Below are 15,838 nucleotides of genomic sequence, written 5' to 3' on the forward strand. Positions count from 1 at the left end.
CTTAACCTTTGAGGAAGACTGAACTTGAGTTAAAGGATGAGTGTAAACTGTAACACCCCAATATTCATTTTAAGGGCTAAATGCTTTTAAATGGGAAATGTTGGAGAGGAGAGCATCCATAATAGAGAGATCTCTATTATTTCTCTTCTTAGGAGCCAAGGATATTGAAGAATTTATTATTTACATACCCTCCACTGCTTATGGAAGATGAGGAAATAACAATACCTACGTTACGGGTAAGAGTTTAGTCAGTAACAGGCAAAAGCTGAAAGGAAGGGAGGATAGTGGTGGCAGTTCCAATGGTGAATTGTAGCTACAAAAAAAAAAATGAGAAAAAAAGCCTTACCTTTGATGTCAGCTTAGGCTGCAGTCCATGGGGTCGGTAAGAGTTGGGCACGACTGAGAGACTTCACTTTCACTTTTCACTTTCATGCATTGGAGAAGGAAACAGCAACCCACTCCAGTATTCTTGCCTGGAGAATCCCAGGGACAGAGGAGCCTAGTGGGCTGCCGTCTATGGGGTCGCACAGAGTTGGACACGACTGAAGCGACTTAGCAGCAGCAGCTCGTAAGATGTAGTACACCTTAGGTTAAACATGGCCAAGATTTGGATTCAGGAGACCTGACTTCAACCCCTCCTCTTCCACCTTTAGCTAGGTGATCAGGGTAACAAACTCTGTGCCTCCATTTTTGGATCTGCAAAATAGTGATAATAACTGCTCTTTAGATTGTGAAGTAGTGTATACAAAGTACTCGGTATCATGCCTGTAATATTCCAATTACTCAACATTCATTTATTATTATTATAGGCTTCCCAGGTGGCTCAGTAGTAAAGAATCCACCTGCCAAAGCAGGGGACACAGGAAATGAGAGTTCTGTTCCCTGAGTGGCAAAGATCCCGTGGAGAAGGAAATAGCAACCCACTCCATTATTCCTGCCTGGAAAATCCCATGGAGAGAGGAGTCTGGCAAGCCACAGTCCATGCGTGTTGCAAAGAGTCAGACCAAGCAAGCCAAAAAAAAAAAAAAAAACCTATCCGGAAAGAAATACACACACACAATCAGGGAACTTTTCTACAGCACAATTTTCTGTTATTTTTCAATTTTCTAAAATAAGTATGTATTTCTACTAAAATCAGAAGGGGAAATAAAACCCACAATGTTTGAATAAAAGAAATGTGACTTGTCCACTGCTTACCACATTTCTCAGATCATATCTGTTGCTCAAGAAGGGCGTGGGAATACACGTTAAAATCAGGAATTCCCAGGCCACGACCTCGAAATACTGAATCAGAATCTCTAAGAGACAAACCTGTTAATCTATGCATTCAATCAGCCTAGCAGACGATTCTTACAATCAGGTACTCTGGGAATGCGCAGATTTAGAGCAAGGGGGCAGTACGGGGTGAGGGCGACGAAGGCCAGCCCACGCTGCAGCAATAACTAGGGCTTACGCCTACAAGTCCCATCCTTTCCCGCAACTGGAGACGCGAGCCCGGAGCCTGCCGGTAGATGTAGTTTCCATCCGCCAGACCTCTGCCTATAAGAGAGCGGGAGCTGCCGGCCGGAAGACCTCCCGCCCCACAATGCAAAGGTCGGCGGTGACGTCATCCGTAGAGCGTCCGGGACGCGGCGGGCGGTTTCCGCCGCCTCCGGCGGCAGCTCAGCTACCTGAGAGATTGCTGCGGCCGCTGTCGACGCCTCCTCCGCCCCTTCCTCGTACGTCCCTGCTGCCGCCGCCTTCTCCTTTTCAGGCCCCTCCGCCACCTCTCCACGACCTAGGCTCTCTGTTCTTGAGAGGAAGCCTTACTCGGGCCCCTTGGAGGGCCCGGCGCGCAGCCATGGCTGACGGCGGGGGCGGAGGGGGCACCGGCGCGGTGGGCGGCGGCGGCGCGGGCCCGGCCTCGGCGGGGGCGGCGGCGGGTGGCGGCGGGGCCGGCGGGGGCGGCGGCCCCATCAACCCGGCCTCACTGCCCCCAGGCGACCCGCAGCTCATCGCGCTCATCGTGGAGCAACTCAAGAGCCGGGGTCTCTTTGACAGCTTCCGCCGGGACTGCCTGGCCGACGTGGACACCAAGGTCAGCTGAGGCGGCTTGGGCTCATGGGGGGCGGGCTGGGCGTGAAGCTGCTAGGGCTGCAGCTTCGCATTTCCAAATCCGAGAGAAAAACAAAAGGTGCTTTTCAAATCTCAGCAGCGAGGAGACCGCTTGGGGCAGTATAGGAAGCTCTCTGAGGGATGTCCACGTGGGTTCGGCTCCCCGCCCCATCCTTGCTCTGTGCGACTTAGCCCAACAGCACTCTAAACTTGGGGACCCAGTACCGGTTTTACAGCCTCGACCCTGTATTTCCCAAGATGAGACTCCTTTAAGCACAACCGTAACAAATCTCAGTATGTTAAGAACACCGGAGAAAACCGGGTAAGTAAGCAGGAATGGTTTGAATGCACAAACATCAGCCTTTCTTCCTTTTCTCTAGCTCAGTGATTTGCAGGCTTGAGTATGCAGTTAATTAAAGTACATTTTCGTAGAACCGGCACCCTTATTTTGTATTCCATCATTGGTTGAAAGATTCTCTGTTAGATCCTAATGCCATAGGTCAACTGGCTAATACTGTTTCACTTGACCTTGCCCAGATTCATTTGTGTTCAGTGAAGTCACCGGTGTTAAGTGTCAAAGAATAGTCGCTGAAATATTTTTTTTTACTCCCTTTTCAGAAGTTTCTCTCACAAGACTATGGTTGTAGACATAGGAGGCTCTTACTGAATGGGCTCCTCTAGGGAAGTGATTTCTCCTCTCTGAGCCCAACATGGAAATCTTTTGCCTGCCTCACAGGAAGATTGTGAGCTTAAAACTAGGCCTTAAAGATAGGTTATCCATTAAACATTTATTGGTGAGGTTTCTGGACACAGGGTCAAGCATGTCACTCTCCTGTCCTCAAAGTGTGTATTCTAGTGTAGAAAACTGAAGTGTAGACCAGACAATATGTATAGTAAGTATACTGTTATTCTCCAAGATTAAAAAACTCATGGAGCAGTTCTCTCCTTGAAATGAGATACTTAATTTTTCTTTTTTAGCATACGTATTGACAGAACTTTCACGTTTTCCAGTCCTGGGTGCTCTCAGCTTCCCATCAGAAGTTCTCCACTATGTTTTCTTATGTCTCATTAGGTTTTATGTGGCTTAACCCGATGTAGTATACATTTGTTTTAGTCGGTATTGAGAATCTGTTGGGGTAGAGGGAATCAGAGCCTTCACCACTTAACACCCCCTTAGATGTTCTTTCTGGTTGTCACCAGGTTGCTTTAGCTCTTGAAGTAGTACGTCTCCAGGCACATCCTTTGTTGCTTTAGTCCCACCGTTCTCACAGTGTGGTCTTTGGATCATCAGCATCACCAAGAACTTGTTAGATTTGCGTATTGTTAGGCTCCACCCCAGACTGCAGATGTATGGAAGGGATGTATGTACTGCTGATGTTTGTAATTTACTTTGCAATGCATCCAAAATATTTATAAGTAGAATAGATTGATAGGTTAAGGAAAAGTGATAGTATAATAAAACGTTAGTGACAGGCACTGTAGATCTTTCACTTCATGAACTGAAGGGATTTTTCTATATTGTCAGGGTCTGTTAAGGTTAGAGTTTGGTTGGTGACGTTAGCTGTCCTTTGTCCTTTTCAGTAACAGTCCTACCTAAAACTGGGTGAATTGTTTTGAATAGTAAAAGATACAGTATCAGGATTGATGGTGACAAGTGACAAATCTAACTCCTGTGAGCAAAGGGGGAGAATCTATTGACTCGTGGGAATCGTAAGGAAGGATAAAATTTTTAAAAACTGCCAGAAGGGTAGGGCTGCATTTGGAACCAAGAATTCTCCAGCAGGGCTATCTAACCCATGTCACTGCAGAGCAGAGTCATCCATTTGGTTACATCTTACAGCTTCTTCCTCTCAAAATGGCTCCAGTTAAAGGAAAAAAAAAAATCCCAGCAAATACCTGTATTGTCTAAACGTGGTTCAGGCAGCCACCCCTGGGGCCAGGAGAATGTGGCACCCACTGCCCTATCCTTGTGAAGAGGGGAAGGTAATTACCAGGAAGAAGGACTTGCTAGGTGGGTAGTGCATGGGTGTCTGTGAGTTTTAGTCCTCATCCGTCTCCGGGCCTTTCTCTTTCCAGGTTTGGGGGAGAGTCTGTGAGTCACGGCCTTTGGGAAGAGCCCACTCACAGAGTGGAGACCTCCTGACCCCTTTGTCAGTCTCATGTACCTGACTGTTAACAGACTTTTGCCAGAGTAACACTGCGTAACAAACCAAATCTCAGTGGCTTATAATAAGCGTTTGTTTGCATGCTGATGGCACTGCAAGTCAGCTAAAGTTCAGCTGATCTGGATAGACTTGGTGGCTCAGCTATAGGCAACCTGGGCTTAGGTCCAAGCTGTGCTTGGGGGAAGATCTCTGCATAGGTAGTTTTCCTACATCCCAGGCCCGAGGGACAGAGGTTGCAAAGAATAGACCCTCATAGGAGGTCACCAGAGCACCAGAGCCTTGCCAGATGGCACAACCACGTTAGGACTTCTTGTCAGCAACACAGTATTATCAAAGTGAAACTCATTTAGCCGTGTCCAACTCTTTGTGACCCCATGGGCTATACAGTCCATGGAATTCTCCAGGCCAGAATACTGGAGTGGGTAGCCTTTCCCTTCTCCAGGGGGTCTTCCCAACCCAGGAATCAAACCAGGGTCTCCTGCATTGCAGGCAGATTCTTTACCAGTTGAGCTACCAGACACTTCATTGGCCAAAGAAAATCACACTGCTAAATGCAACATCAGTGAGTTGGCCACAGTGGTAGGAGAGAGGAGTGAAATGTGAAACGGCAATGCACACTGTTACACCTGGTTTGGACAACAGCTGATGGTACCAGAAGGTCTTTGGAGGCTCAGAATGCACCTTGTGTTCACATGCATTCCTTGTGTTCATCAAATTCCTTTCTGATTTTGTTCTCCTCATACTAGTTGGCTTTAGAGAGGAGTGCTGCCAGTCAGGCTCCTTTGGGGACTTAAGTTTTGCTTCCTGTCAGCCTCTCCCAGTGTTCCATAGACTTTGACTTCAGTCTGTGTTTGTGAGGGCTGAGTGGCTTCATTTTACACAGAGGGCTTTCGTGGGCCCTTGCTTGTTGAGAACACCCTATGAGGTAAGTGGGGCAGTAATATTTGTTTTACAGATGGAAATAACTGAGACTCAGGTTGGTTGACTTGTTGAAAGTCACAGAACTAGTAAGCAGTAGAGCTGGGCTAGAACTCATTTCCTTTAATTTGGGAATGGCCTGGGTCTGACCTTGACTTTGCCACGTTTTAGCCTTGTAGGCAAATTGTTTACTTTTTCTGAACCTAAATCCTTTAATGTGATTGCAGAAGAGAACTAAGACCACCCTCATAGAGTTATCTGAAAACTGAGCAGGGCAGTAGAGCATCCGGCCTCATACCTACCTGCCAGGTGGTGCCAGTGGTGAAGAACCTGCCTGCCAGTGCAGGAGACATGAGACGCGGGTTTGATCCCTGGGTCTGGAAGACCCCCTGGAGGAGGGCATGGCAGCCCGCTCCAGTCTTCTTGCCTGGAGAATCCCATGGATAGAGGAGCCTGGGGGGCTGCAGTCTGCAGGGTTGAAAGACTTGGGCATACCTGAAGTGGCTCAGCACGCACACATGCGTGCCCTGAAGTAGGCACACGTGTTGGTCGTTAGTCCCCGAGCTGCTGTGCTGTATGGTGACGTCATGGGCATGCTGGGGTATAATCAAGGACTTGAAATTCTGCATTCCTATGAAAATCTGTGATCTGAATGGCAAATTTACAAAAGTTTGGTGCATGTAACTTCTGACCTTGCCCCCCCCCCTTTCTTTTTTAATATTGTAGCCAGCTTACCAAAACCTGAGGCAAAAAGTGGATAATTTTGTGTCAACACATCTGGACAAGCAGGAATGGAATCCCACGATGAACAAAAACCAATTGCGAAATGGTCTGAGGCAGAGTGTGGTTCAGTAAGTAAGCAGAATTGAAAGTGAAAAGGCGGTAACCACCAGTGTAACTCAAAAGGCCAGTGAAAGGCCCTGTTTGGTCAAATGCATGGTCTGCAGCCCACCAGGCTCCTCTGTCCATGGGATTATCCTAGCAGGAATACTGGAGTAGATTGCCATTTCCTCCTCCGGGAGATCGTCCCAACCCAGGGATTGAACTTGTGTCTCCGGTGGCTCCTGCATTGGCAGGCAGATTCTTTACCACTGAGCCACCTGGGAAGCCCCAAGTGCATGGTACCTTCTAGCAAATAAGACATACAGGTTGCAGCAGACCCCCACCCCCTAGTTAAGTTCAAGTAACCAAAGAAAGTGAAGTCACTCAGTCGTGTCCAACTCTTTGTGACCCCATGGGCTGTAGCCTACCAGGCTCCTCTGTCCATGGGATTTTCCAGGCAATAGTCCTAGAGTGGATTGCCATTTCCTTCTCCAAGGGATCTTCCCAACCCAGGGATCGAACCTGGGTCTCCCACATTATAGACAGATGCTTTACTGTCTGAGCCACCAGGGAAGTCAAGAACTCAATTAAAACTCTTGATACCTACAGAGGCCTCCTGTGCACGTCTCTACCAGGAAAAGTATTCCAAATTGTAAGACATATTTCAGACTCTTTGAAGTTTTCAGTGTAGCATGAACATACACTGAAGCTCATACCAATATATCAGTGTTTGACCCTTGGGCAAGAGCAGCTGGATCTTCTCACAAGCCAGTGTGAGTTACACAGATTTTCTGAATCCACATGACCCCTCTAAAGTGTAATGGTAGTGTTCAAGAAGGCATGAAGTTTTATTAAAAGTATATTCTTCATAATAGCAAGCTGAACCTCAGTTAATGAGGTGCTATTGATTGTGCATCCAAGTGACTTCTGCATATCACTGGGCACAAAAGTGGAGGTGGCTCATGAAATCTGGTGTCCTGAGATAAGCTTTTTCTTTTTTATTCTTAATACCAGTGCTTATGCTCAGGTTTTCTTGATCCACTCACTCTCCTAGAATATCTAAAAGCTTGTGATGCGTTCCTCTTTAAAAAGAGAAATGGTGGGGAATTGTGCCAAGTGAAAAAAAAAACCAGTATCAAAAAGATACATGTTGCATGATTCCACTTCCATAACATTCGTGAACTGACATGTAATTATAGAGATGGAAAATAGGTTAGTGATTGCTAGGGCTTAGGGTTGGGGGGATGTGAGTGTGGCTAGGAAAGGGTAGCTGGAAGAGGGTGGGATACAAGTGCGTAATTGTGATTCATGAGGTTTCTTACGATAAAATTGCACAGAGCCGTGTATGCAGACACACAAATGCAGCTATAACTGAGATGTAAATGAGTTCGAGTACCCATGCTGGTTTTCTGGAGTTTTTTGCCCGCCACCTGCCTTTTCGGAGGTGTTGTTGACATACAGCTTATTGGTTTCAGGTGTAATTAGTTTCAGGCATAGTGATTCAATTCATGTATGTTTTGAAATGATCACCACAATAAGCAGTTAACATCCATCACCACATATGGTTACAGAATTTTCCCTCTTATGTTCCTGGCTTCAATATTGTACTGTGGTTGTGCACAGTACAAGCATTAGAGGTGTCTGGGTAAAGAGTGCATGGACCTCCCTATGTATTTCTTTGCAACTTTCTATGAATATATAATTTCAAAATAAAAAGTTTTGTGAAGTAGAAAAGAACGTTTGTTAACATGCTGACACTTTGAATATGGCTGATGAAATCTGAATCTTTGTAAATGTAACTAAAATTTATAAAAGCTCTCAAAGGAAGGGAAGAAGCATGATTCCAGAAGATGTCCAGTGCCTTGTCACTCTGGATTCATTACCCATGGCCTGTGCCTCTGGTGAGCAGACTGGCACAGGAGTCCTTCAAAAAGAAGGGGACAATGGCTGCCAATCACAAAGCAGCTGCTTCACGTCTGGCACTGGTCCTTATATGAGTTATTACTCAATCTCAGTTCAGTCACTCAGTCATGTCCAACTCTTTGCAACCCCATGGACTGCAGCACGCCAGGCCTCCTTGTCCATCACCAACTCACAGAGCTTACTCAAACTCATGTCCATTGAGTCAGTAATGCCATCCAACCATCTCATCCTCTGTCATCCCCTTTTCCCGCCTCAATCTTTCCCAGCATCAGAGCCTTTTCAAATGATTCAGTTCTTCACATCAGGTGACCAAAGTATTGGAGTTTTCGCTTCAGCATCAGTCTTTTCAATGAATATTCGGGACTGATTTCCTTTAGGATGGACTGGTTGGATCTCCTTGCAGGCCAAGGGACTCTCAGGAGTCTTCTCCAACACCACAGTTCAAAAACATCAGTTCTTTAGTGCTTAGCTTTCTTTATAGTCCAACTCTCACATCCATAGCTGACCACTGGAAAAACTGTAGCCTTGACTAGATGGACCTTTGTTGGCAAAGTAATGTCTCTGCTTTTTAATATGCTATCTAGGTTGGTCATAACTTCCCTTCCAAGGAGTAAGCGTCTCATGGCTGCAGTCACCATCTGCAGTGATTTTTGGAGTCTCCCAAAATAAAGTCTCACACTGTTTCTGTTGTTTCCCCGTCCATTTGCCATGAAGTGATGGGACCAGATGCCATGATCTTAGTTTTCTGCATGCTGAGTTTTAAGCTAACTTTTTCGCTCTCCTCTTTCACCTTCATCAGGAGGCTCTTTAGTTCTCTTCACTTTCTGCCGTAAGTGTAGGGTCACCTACATATCAGGTGATTGCTATTCCTCCCGGCAATCTTGATTTCAGCTTGTGCTTCATCCAGCCCAGCGTTTCTCATGATGTACTCTGCATATGAGTTATTGCTAGTCCTTAAAAAAAAACATTTGACAGCTTAAGTAACAAATCAGATGAAACTTTTTTAACCCTACCTTATAAAAGATTGGCAACCATATTAAGAAAATAAAGCACAAAATAATTTAAATATTTGAAAAGGTGCCAATAATGGCATGAAGACTGTCAACATTACTGTTAATTTCTAATGTGTGTTGATATCATCCTTGAGGTATGCATGTGGCACTTCTCTTCATATACCTTTCATATGAAATGTAACACAGAAAAGTGCTTACAACAGAAATGCAGTGTAACAAATAATTAGAACATCCCTGTAGTCCCACCCAAGTTGAGAAATAGAACATTACCAGCACCCTCCAAACCCCACACCCTACCCATCCCAGCCCTGCCTCCCACCTTTCCCAGTACCCGTCCTCTCAGAAGTTGACCATACTCCTCGCTTGGCGGCTGCTGCTGCTAAGTCACTTCAGTCGTGTCCGACTCTGTGCAACCCCATAGACGGCAGCCCACCAGGCTTCCCCGTCCCTGAGATTCTCCAGGCAAGAACACTGAAGTGGGTTGCCATTTCCTTCTCTAATGCGTGAAAGTGAAGTCGCTCAGTCGTGTCCGACTCTAGCAACCCCATGGACTGCAGCCCACCAGGCTCCTCCGTCCATGGGATTGTCCAGGCAAGAGAACTAGAGTGGGGTGCCTTTGCCTTCTCCAACTCCTCACTTGGATGGTCCTTATTTCCTTGCCTTTTTTTTTTTTTCATAGTTTTACCAACTACGTAATTATTCCCTGCTTTTCACTTTGATCTAGAATGTGTTTAACCTGAAAACATGAATTTGGATGTCATACTGAGACATTTGTCTGTGATTCCTGCTAACATTTTGAATTCGAGGTAAATTCTAATGATGTTTTACAGTGAAGATTCACTCCTTAACCCTGCCAGTGTGACGCTGCAGCCCTCAGCATTGGCTGGCCAGCCCCACTGCTCAGGCCCAGATGCCGTAGCCTAGTCTCCAGCCTGGAGAAATCTACATGATAGTTGTTTGTTTCATCTTCTATTTTAGGCACCTAACAATACTTCTTACTTCCTCCTGGCACTTTTAAAATCTCCAGGAAAGGGAGCTGTACTCTTGGTATTTTGTTTTCCTTGGTCAGATTTTCATCTCCAGTAAAGACATCTGGTCCCATCACTTCATGGCAAATAGATGGGGAAACAGTGACAGACTTTATTTTTGGGGGCTCCAAAATCACTGCAGATGGTGACTGCAGCCATGAAATTAAAAGATGCTTACTCCTTGGAAGGAAAGTTATGACCAAACTAGACAGCATATTCAAAAGCAGAGACATTATTTTGCCAACAGAGGTACGTCTAGTCAAGGCTATGGTTTTTCCAGTGTTCATGTATGGATGTGAGAGTTGGACTGTGAAGAAAGCTGAGTACCGAAGAATGATGCTTTTGAACTGTGGTGTTGGAGAAGACTCTTGAGAGTCCCTTGGCCTGCAAGGAGATCCAACCACTCCATCCTAAAGGAGATCAGTCCTGAGTGTTCATTGGAAGGAGTGATGTTGAGGCTGAAACTCCAGTACTTTGGCCACCTCATGTGAAGAGCTGACTCATTTGAAAAGACCCTGATGCTGGGAGGGATTGGGGGCAGGAGGAGAAGGGGACGACCGAGGATGAGATAGCTGGATGGCATCACCGACTCGATGGACGTGAGTTTGAGTGGACTCCAGGAGTTGGTGATGGGCAGGGAGGCCTGGCGTGCTGCGGTTCACGGGGTCGCAGAGAGTGGGACACGACTGAGCGACAGCTGGAACTGGAAAGAGACCTGGGAACCTGACACAGGAAGCAGGGTGATGGAGGTTGGTAGCCCTTGGCTTGTGACTAAGGAGAGGTGGCTTTGCTTCCCCACTGACCCAGGGGCTGCTGCTGGCCTTGGTGTTCCGTGGGCACACACTATCTACATCTGGGCTTCCTGTTGATAAGCTGTCTGTCACCACTGGGTTTACGGAGCACTTTATTGACTGCTCAGCCTAACCAGTTCAGGGCCTGTTTCTCATCTCTCTCATCACTGCGTGTGTCTGCTCGGTTGTCTCCGCTGTGCTCTGACACACCATTTGCCCCGTTACATCAGGACCTATTTTTACCCAGACAAAACCTTGAATGGCCTAAGAACTCAAATCTAAAGGAAAGTAAGTAAAACCTGTCCACCACACTTGTGAATGGTATTTGAATATTTTAATCCTTTGAGGAGAACAATTCAGTTTGACCTGCATGATCTATGTTCCAAACTCTTCAAATGTGATTGTTTCCTATGACCATAATCTTCCTTGCTACCCACCCCTAATGTCTGAATATAGACATTTTGACTAATTTTTGTTCTATTTCAAAAAGCACTGGGGCTGTATTTTAGCCCCTTAGAAGCTTAGAAACAATCTATTTCTTGTCTGTTTACTTATTTGCTTCCACGTTACCTTGTATGTAGCACAACTTGAAGGCCTTTGAATTGCTGAGGATGCTGTAAGCATTCCCAGCCCTGACTGGTTTGTGCTGTATAAGATTTAGGGCTTAGTAGCCAGGTTGCTCAGAGAAGGCGATGGCACCCTCCTCCAGTACTCTTGCCTGGAAAATCCCATGGACGGAGGAGCCTGGTGGGCTGCAGTCCATGGGGTCGCTAAGAGTCAGACACGGCTGACCGACTTCACTTTCACTTTTCACTTTCATGCATGGGAGAAGGAAATGGCAACCCCCTCCAGTGTTCTTGCCTGGAGAATCACAGGGACGGGGTAGCCTGGTGGGCTGCCGTCCGTGGGGTCGCACAGAGTCAGACACGACTGAAGCAACTTGGCAGCAGCAGCAGCCAGGTTGCTGCTGGGGCCCACTTCTGCTTTGACGTGTGGAAGAATAGATATTGAGGGAAGTGGAGTCAAGTGGGAGGCCTGCTGGCTTTGCTGGATTGAGGTTTTCAAATCTACCCATGGCGTCAATTCTTTCGACCGTCCTGTTTGTCTTTGGGGGAGTTTTGTTTGGTTCTTCTGTACAAGGTTGCATTGGGAGTGGCTGAGATTGTGAATTAGGAATAATGAATTGCCCTCTAAAGACATCGTGGCTTGACCCCTGTGTGCTCAGTGCACCGTCCTTTGAAAGCACTCTCTCACGGGCCTGTCCCTTGGACCAGGTGGATACTTCTTGCGCTGTCCCATGACACTTGCAGGCTAAATAATGCAATAATCTGTTTGTCTTCTCAAGGTCAGGGATGTTAGAAGCTGGAGTGGACAGAATAATTTCCCAGGTGGTGGATCCCAAACTGAACCACATCTTCAGACCACAGATAGAACGAGCAATTCATGAGTTCCTGGCAGCCCAGAAAAAAGAAGCCGTGCCAGCACCGCCTCCAGAGCCTGAAAGCCAGGACCCTGCTGCTCCATCTCAAGACACTTCCTAAGGTCAGTGTCCCGCCTTCTGTCCAGGAGCATTCACCTCCGGCTTATAGACACAGGAAATGGATAGAAAAGGGATAAGCCATTACCAAGGTTAACGTTTCTTATCTATTCAGAAAAGTGTTTACTGCAAATGGATTTCATTTTGTTGTGAGTAATTTTTTACTGAGAACTAATTAGTAGCCTTTTCCTATGTCAGTGAGTGTGATTTTCTGTGCCAGCAGAGCTGAACATTTAAGCCATGAATAGATGCTTCATTAGAAACCAGCTGGGATGCTGGGTATGCACACGCCAAATTCACATTAAAGTCTTGTTGTGAAATTGCCTAAATGAGTCTCTCCCCCGGACATTGAGTTAACTTGGGCTTACAATTTGAATATAAAACCAAGCAGTGCATTCTAAAGTGCCTCCTCAGTGGCGCTCAGAATCCGCTTTAAGTCCTCTTGGGTTTCCTTGTAGTATCTATTAAGGATTTCAGTTTACCACTGTCAGTTAGCATGGGATTCTTCTGCTATGAGCGCCCTTTTTTTCTTTTTCACATTTGAAATTTAATTTTAAAAATCAGCTCGAGATGCACACAACAATGCTGTTTGCAGGGTTTGGGGAAGTTATCACAAGTAAGCTGTGGTGGACTCAGACATCGCGGGCAACCATCACGGTGTGCCTTACCCCCTCATTCTACACTGGTGTTCTCTTTGAAAGAGTCTGTAAGATGTCTGTTATTTTTGATTAGTAAACTAAGCATCAGTGAGTGAACAAAGCAAGAACATCAGGCTCACATGGGAAACTCATGAGACAAATTGTCCCTTTGTGCCTGTATTAGGAGAAAACCTCAATTCCATTATGGAGTATAAACATTCGCTTCAAGTTTTTCTTTCTAGCTTAATTCCTTTGGGAACATAAAATTAACGTAATACAAAACTAACATTTTGATTTGATTATCTTTCTTTTTAGAATATGCCTGACATGTTTTGGAAGCTGCGTTGAATTAATGGTGAAGAACTGGATTCAGTTACATAAGAGTACAGCTTCAGAATGAAGACAGGCCAAAGTCCTCACTGACTTCAGAATTCAATGTTGACTGTGGGGCAGCGTCCAGATAGAATAGGGAGCAAGTGGGGCTATAGAAGAGTTGACCATGTGGGCCCCCATATTGTGCTGCCATCCAGCTAGCCTGTCCAGGGGGGTGGCACCCAGTAGACACTACAGACATATTAAGAAACACTACATCACTTTGGGGTTTGTCCTGAAGCGAACCTTTGTACTTGAACTTAGAGACTGTGTATGGATTTTAGGGTTTGTGCTTGAGGATAATCAGAAGCTACAGTGAAGGACCATAACCAGCCCTAAAGATGAAGTTTCAAAGAATCAACAGTAAAGGTTAGCCAGGGGTGGTAGGGTTTTAACAATGCTGAGTTGATAGTATCAGTTTCTGAGAGTTGCAAATCAGAGTTTACAAGCCACTAGCATCAAATAGCTGTAAGGTCACTGTGACCCTCTTGGAGGTGACTCTTTTTAGCTTCCATTTCCTTTCCCCTGCAAGAGGTGTCAAAACAGGACCCTGGAATGCCTGAGAAGATGCAGACTTAAGTGTAAGGAGAGACATTTGCAGGCTCTCTACCCAGGGCTGCTTCCTATCCTGCAAGGGCTAGTGAGTTGGGTGTGTTTATTTTATTCTCATGTTTGTGTTTTTTTTAGAAAGTGAATAAAGGGACTTGAGTTTTGTAATTAGATCATTTGATACTCTGAAACTTCAGCTAACTCTTAGACCCCATGTATGGAGCATAACCTTTCTCCTCCGTCTGTGTACCATTCCTGTGCAAACACATGACTTGGTGGCAGTGAAGGGCTGGTGGACACATCTTGGAACTACCATCGTCCTGAAGCTAGCGGGTATACCTAGAAGTGGTCCTCTCTTCCCCGGACCATTGCCAATCCTCCTCTTTAGTTGAGGGCCGTATTCTTGTTCCTGAACTTGCAGAAGTGTCACCAGGGGATTTTAAACAACATGCAAAGTCTGATTCGGAAGTTCAGAAACACCTGAAAGTTTCTGACAAAGTTCCAAGTGATGCTTCCACTGCTGACCCATGTCATTTTGCATCCCAAGCTTTGGATGATATCAAAATTTACTTCAAACTAAGAGTCTTTGGTTCTTAGTTGAGCCTTCTGGATATTGTTACTCAGACTTTAACCTGTTCCACCTTTACCATCAATAACAAGTTAGGACTGCACTTCTGTGTTTAGCAGGATGTTTGGGCAGCATATGCCCTTATTTTAAAGCAAGCTGAGCACATGTTTAGAGCAGGTGGCAGTTACTCCTGCAGTGTGTTCTGCTTCCAGGTAGAGCAGGTTGCTGCCCTTTTCAGTCTGGGATTCAACAGCCGGGTCCTCAGTGCCCAGAGACAAGCCCCTTCAGTCAGTCCTCTTCACCAAGAGGCAGATACGGAAGGACTGCAGGCCTGTGCTCTGCAAGGAGGCCTCTCAGACTCGGACCCCGCTGGTCAGGACCATGGGCCTCCTTCCCAGGGACGCCTCTGCTCCAGAAGGGAGGTCTCAACAGAGCCCCTCTTAACCCCGCCAGCATTCCGCCCGTCCACCACTGGCCTCAACCCGCTGACCAGGCAGTATGAGCAACCCAGAGAAGCTGCTTCCTCTCTCCCCAAATTCACAAGTGACTGTGTTGTGCATCTTTTTGGCAGACAGTTTTGGTCCATCTCAGTTCTCTTTTTTCCGTTGTTATAGAAGGATGTACCAGTTAATGAGAAATACCCTGATTTTCACAGAATGTTAAATATGCCAAGACACCAAGGAGATTTTTTTATTTAAATCATTGTTATATCCACAAAGAGTCACCACAGACTAGAGGGAATTTTTTCAAATGAAATCGTCAGATTACAGAAATACCTAGGCACATCACTACTGTTGGGACAGAAGGCTGATTTCGACTTAGCTGAGCCAAATTGAAATGGAAGTAGTTCCCATATTCCCTTGAGTAAATGTAGTTAAGTGGGCAGCCAGGGAAAATGAGAGCAAACGGCACTCGGGGCTGAGACGTCCAAACCTGCCACCTCCCTCAAGAACTGGTCACCTGCTAAGCCTTTTTTCATTCTCACTGGAGTCATGTTGAGTATTAGGCTTGCAGAGCCTAGAAAAATGATCTGAGAAAAAGTGAAATTCCTCCCTGATGAAGATGAGGCCACCAAAAACATCTCACCCCTAAGCACCCTTGCTCCAGCAAGCTCCTATATAAGAAACTACCTGTCTCAGACCTCAAGTCATCTTTCTCTGTAGTTGGAAAACCCACTAACATTTGCAAAAGCCTCATGAAGCACAGAACTAACCTCTGTAAGACATCATTCCAAGCCTTGGAGTCGTGATGATATGAAGAACCCCATGCTCATGTTTGCGGTCCAGTTCTTTGACGCGGGGCAGCATCTCCCATTGTGACTAGAGACTGCTTCCCCCAGCACTTTCCAGTTACTAGCCTGAGCACTTCAGTGGCATCACCAAACCACCATGTCCACCCAGTCGTGACTATAACCCTTGGC

At 46.1% G+C, this 15,838-nt stretch overlaps 1 protein-coding gene across 1 annotated transcript; it reads left to right on the forward strand.

Annotated features, from left to right (window-relative positions):
- The first annotated feature begins 1,702 nt into the window (after positions 1-1,702).
- Positions 1,703-14,023, forward strand: BOD1 (biorientation of chromosomes in cell division 1). Its single transcript, XM_040262731.1, has 4 exons — positions 1,703-2,077; positions 5,904-6,028; positions 12,100-12,296; positions 13,245-14,023. The coding sequence occupies exons 1-3, from the start codon at positions 1,841-1,843 to the stop codon at positions 12,293-12,295; spliced, it is 558 nt and encodes a 185-aa protein (XP_040118665.1). The 5' UTR covers positions 1,703-1,840; the 3' UTR covers position 12,296; positions 13,245-14,023.
- The last annotated feature ends 1,815 nt before the right edge of the window (positions 14,024-15,838 follow it).

This window comes from Oryx dammah, unplaced genomic scaffold (assembly GCF_014754425.2).
Source record: "Oryx dammah isolate SB20612 unplaced genomic scaffold, SCBI_Odam_1.1 HiC_scaffold_20, whole genome shotgun sequence".
NCBI classification, from domain to species: domain Eukaryota; kingdom Metazoa; phylum Chordata; class Mammalia; order Artiodactyla; family Bovidae; genus Oryx; species Oryx dammah.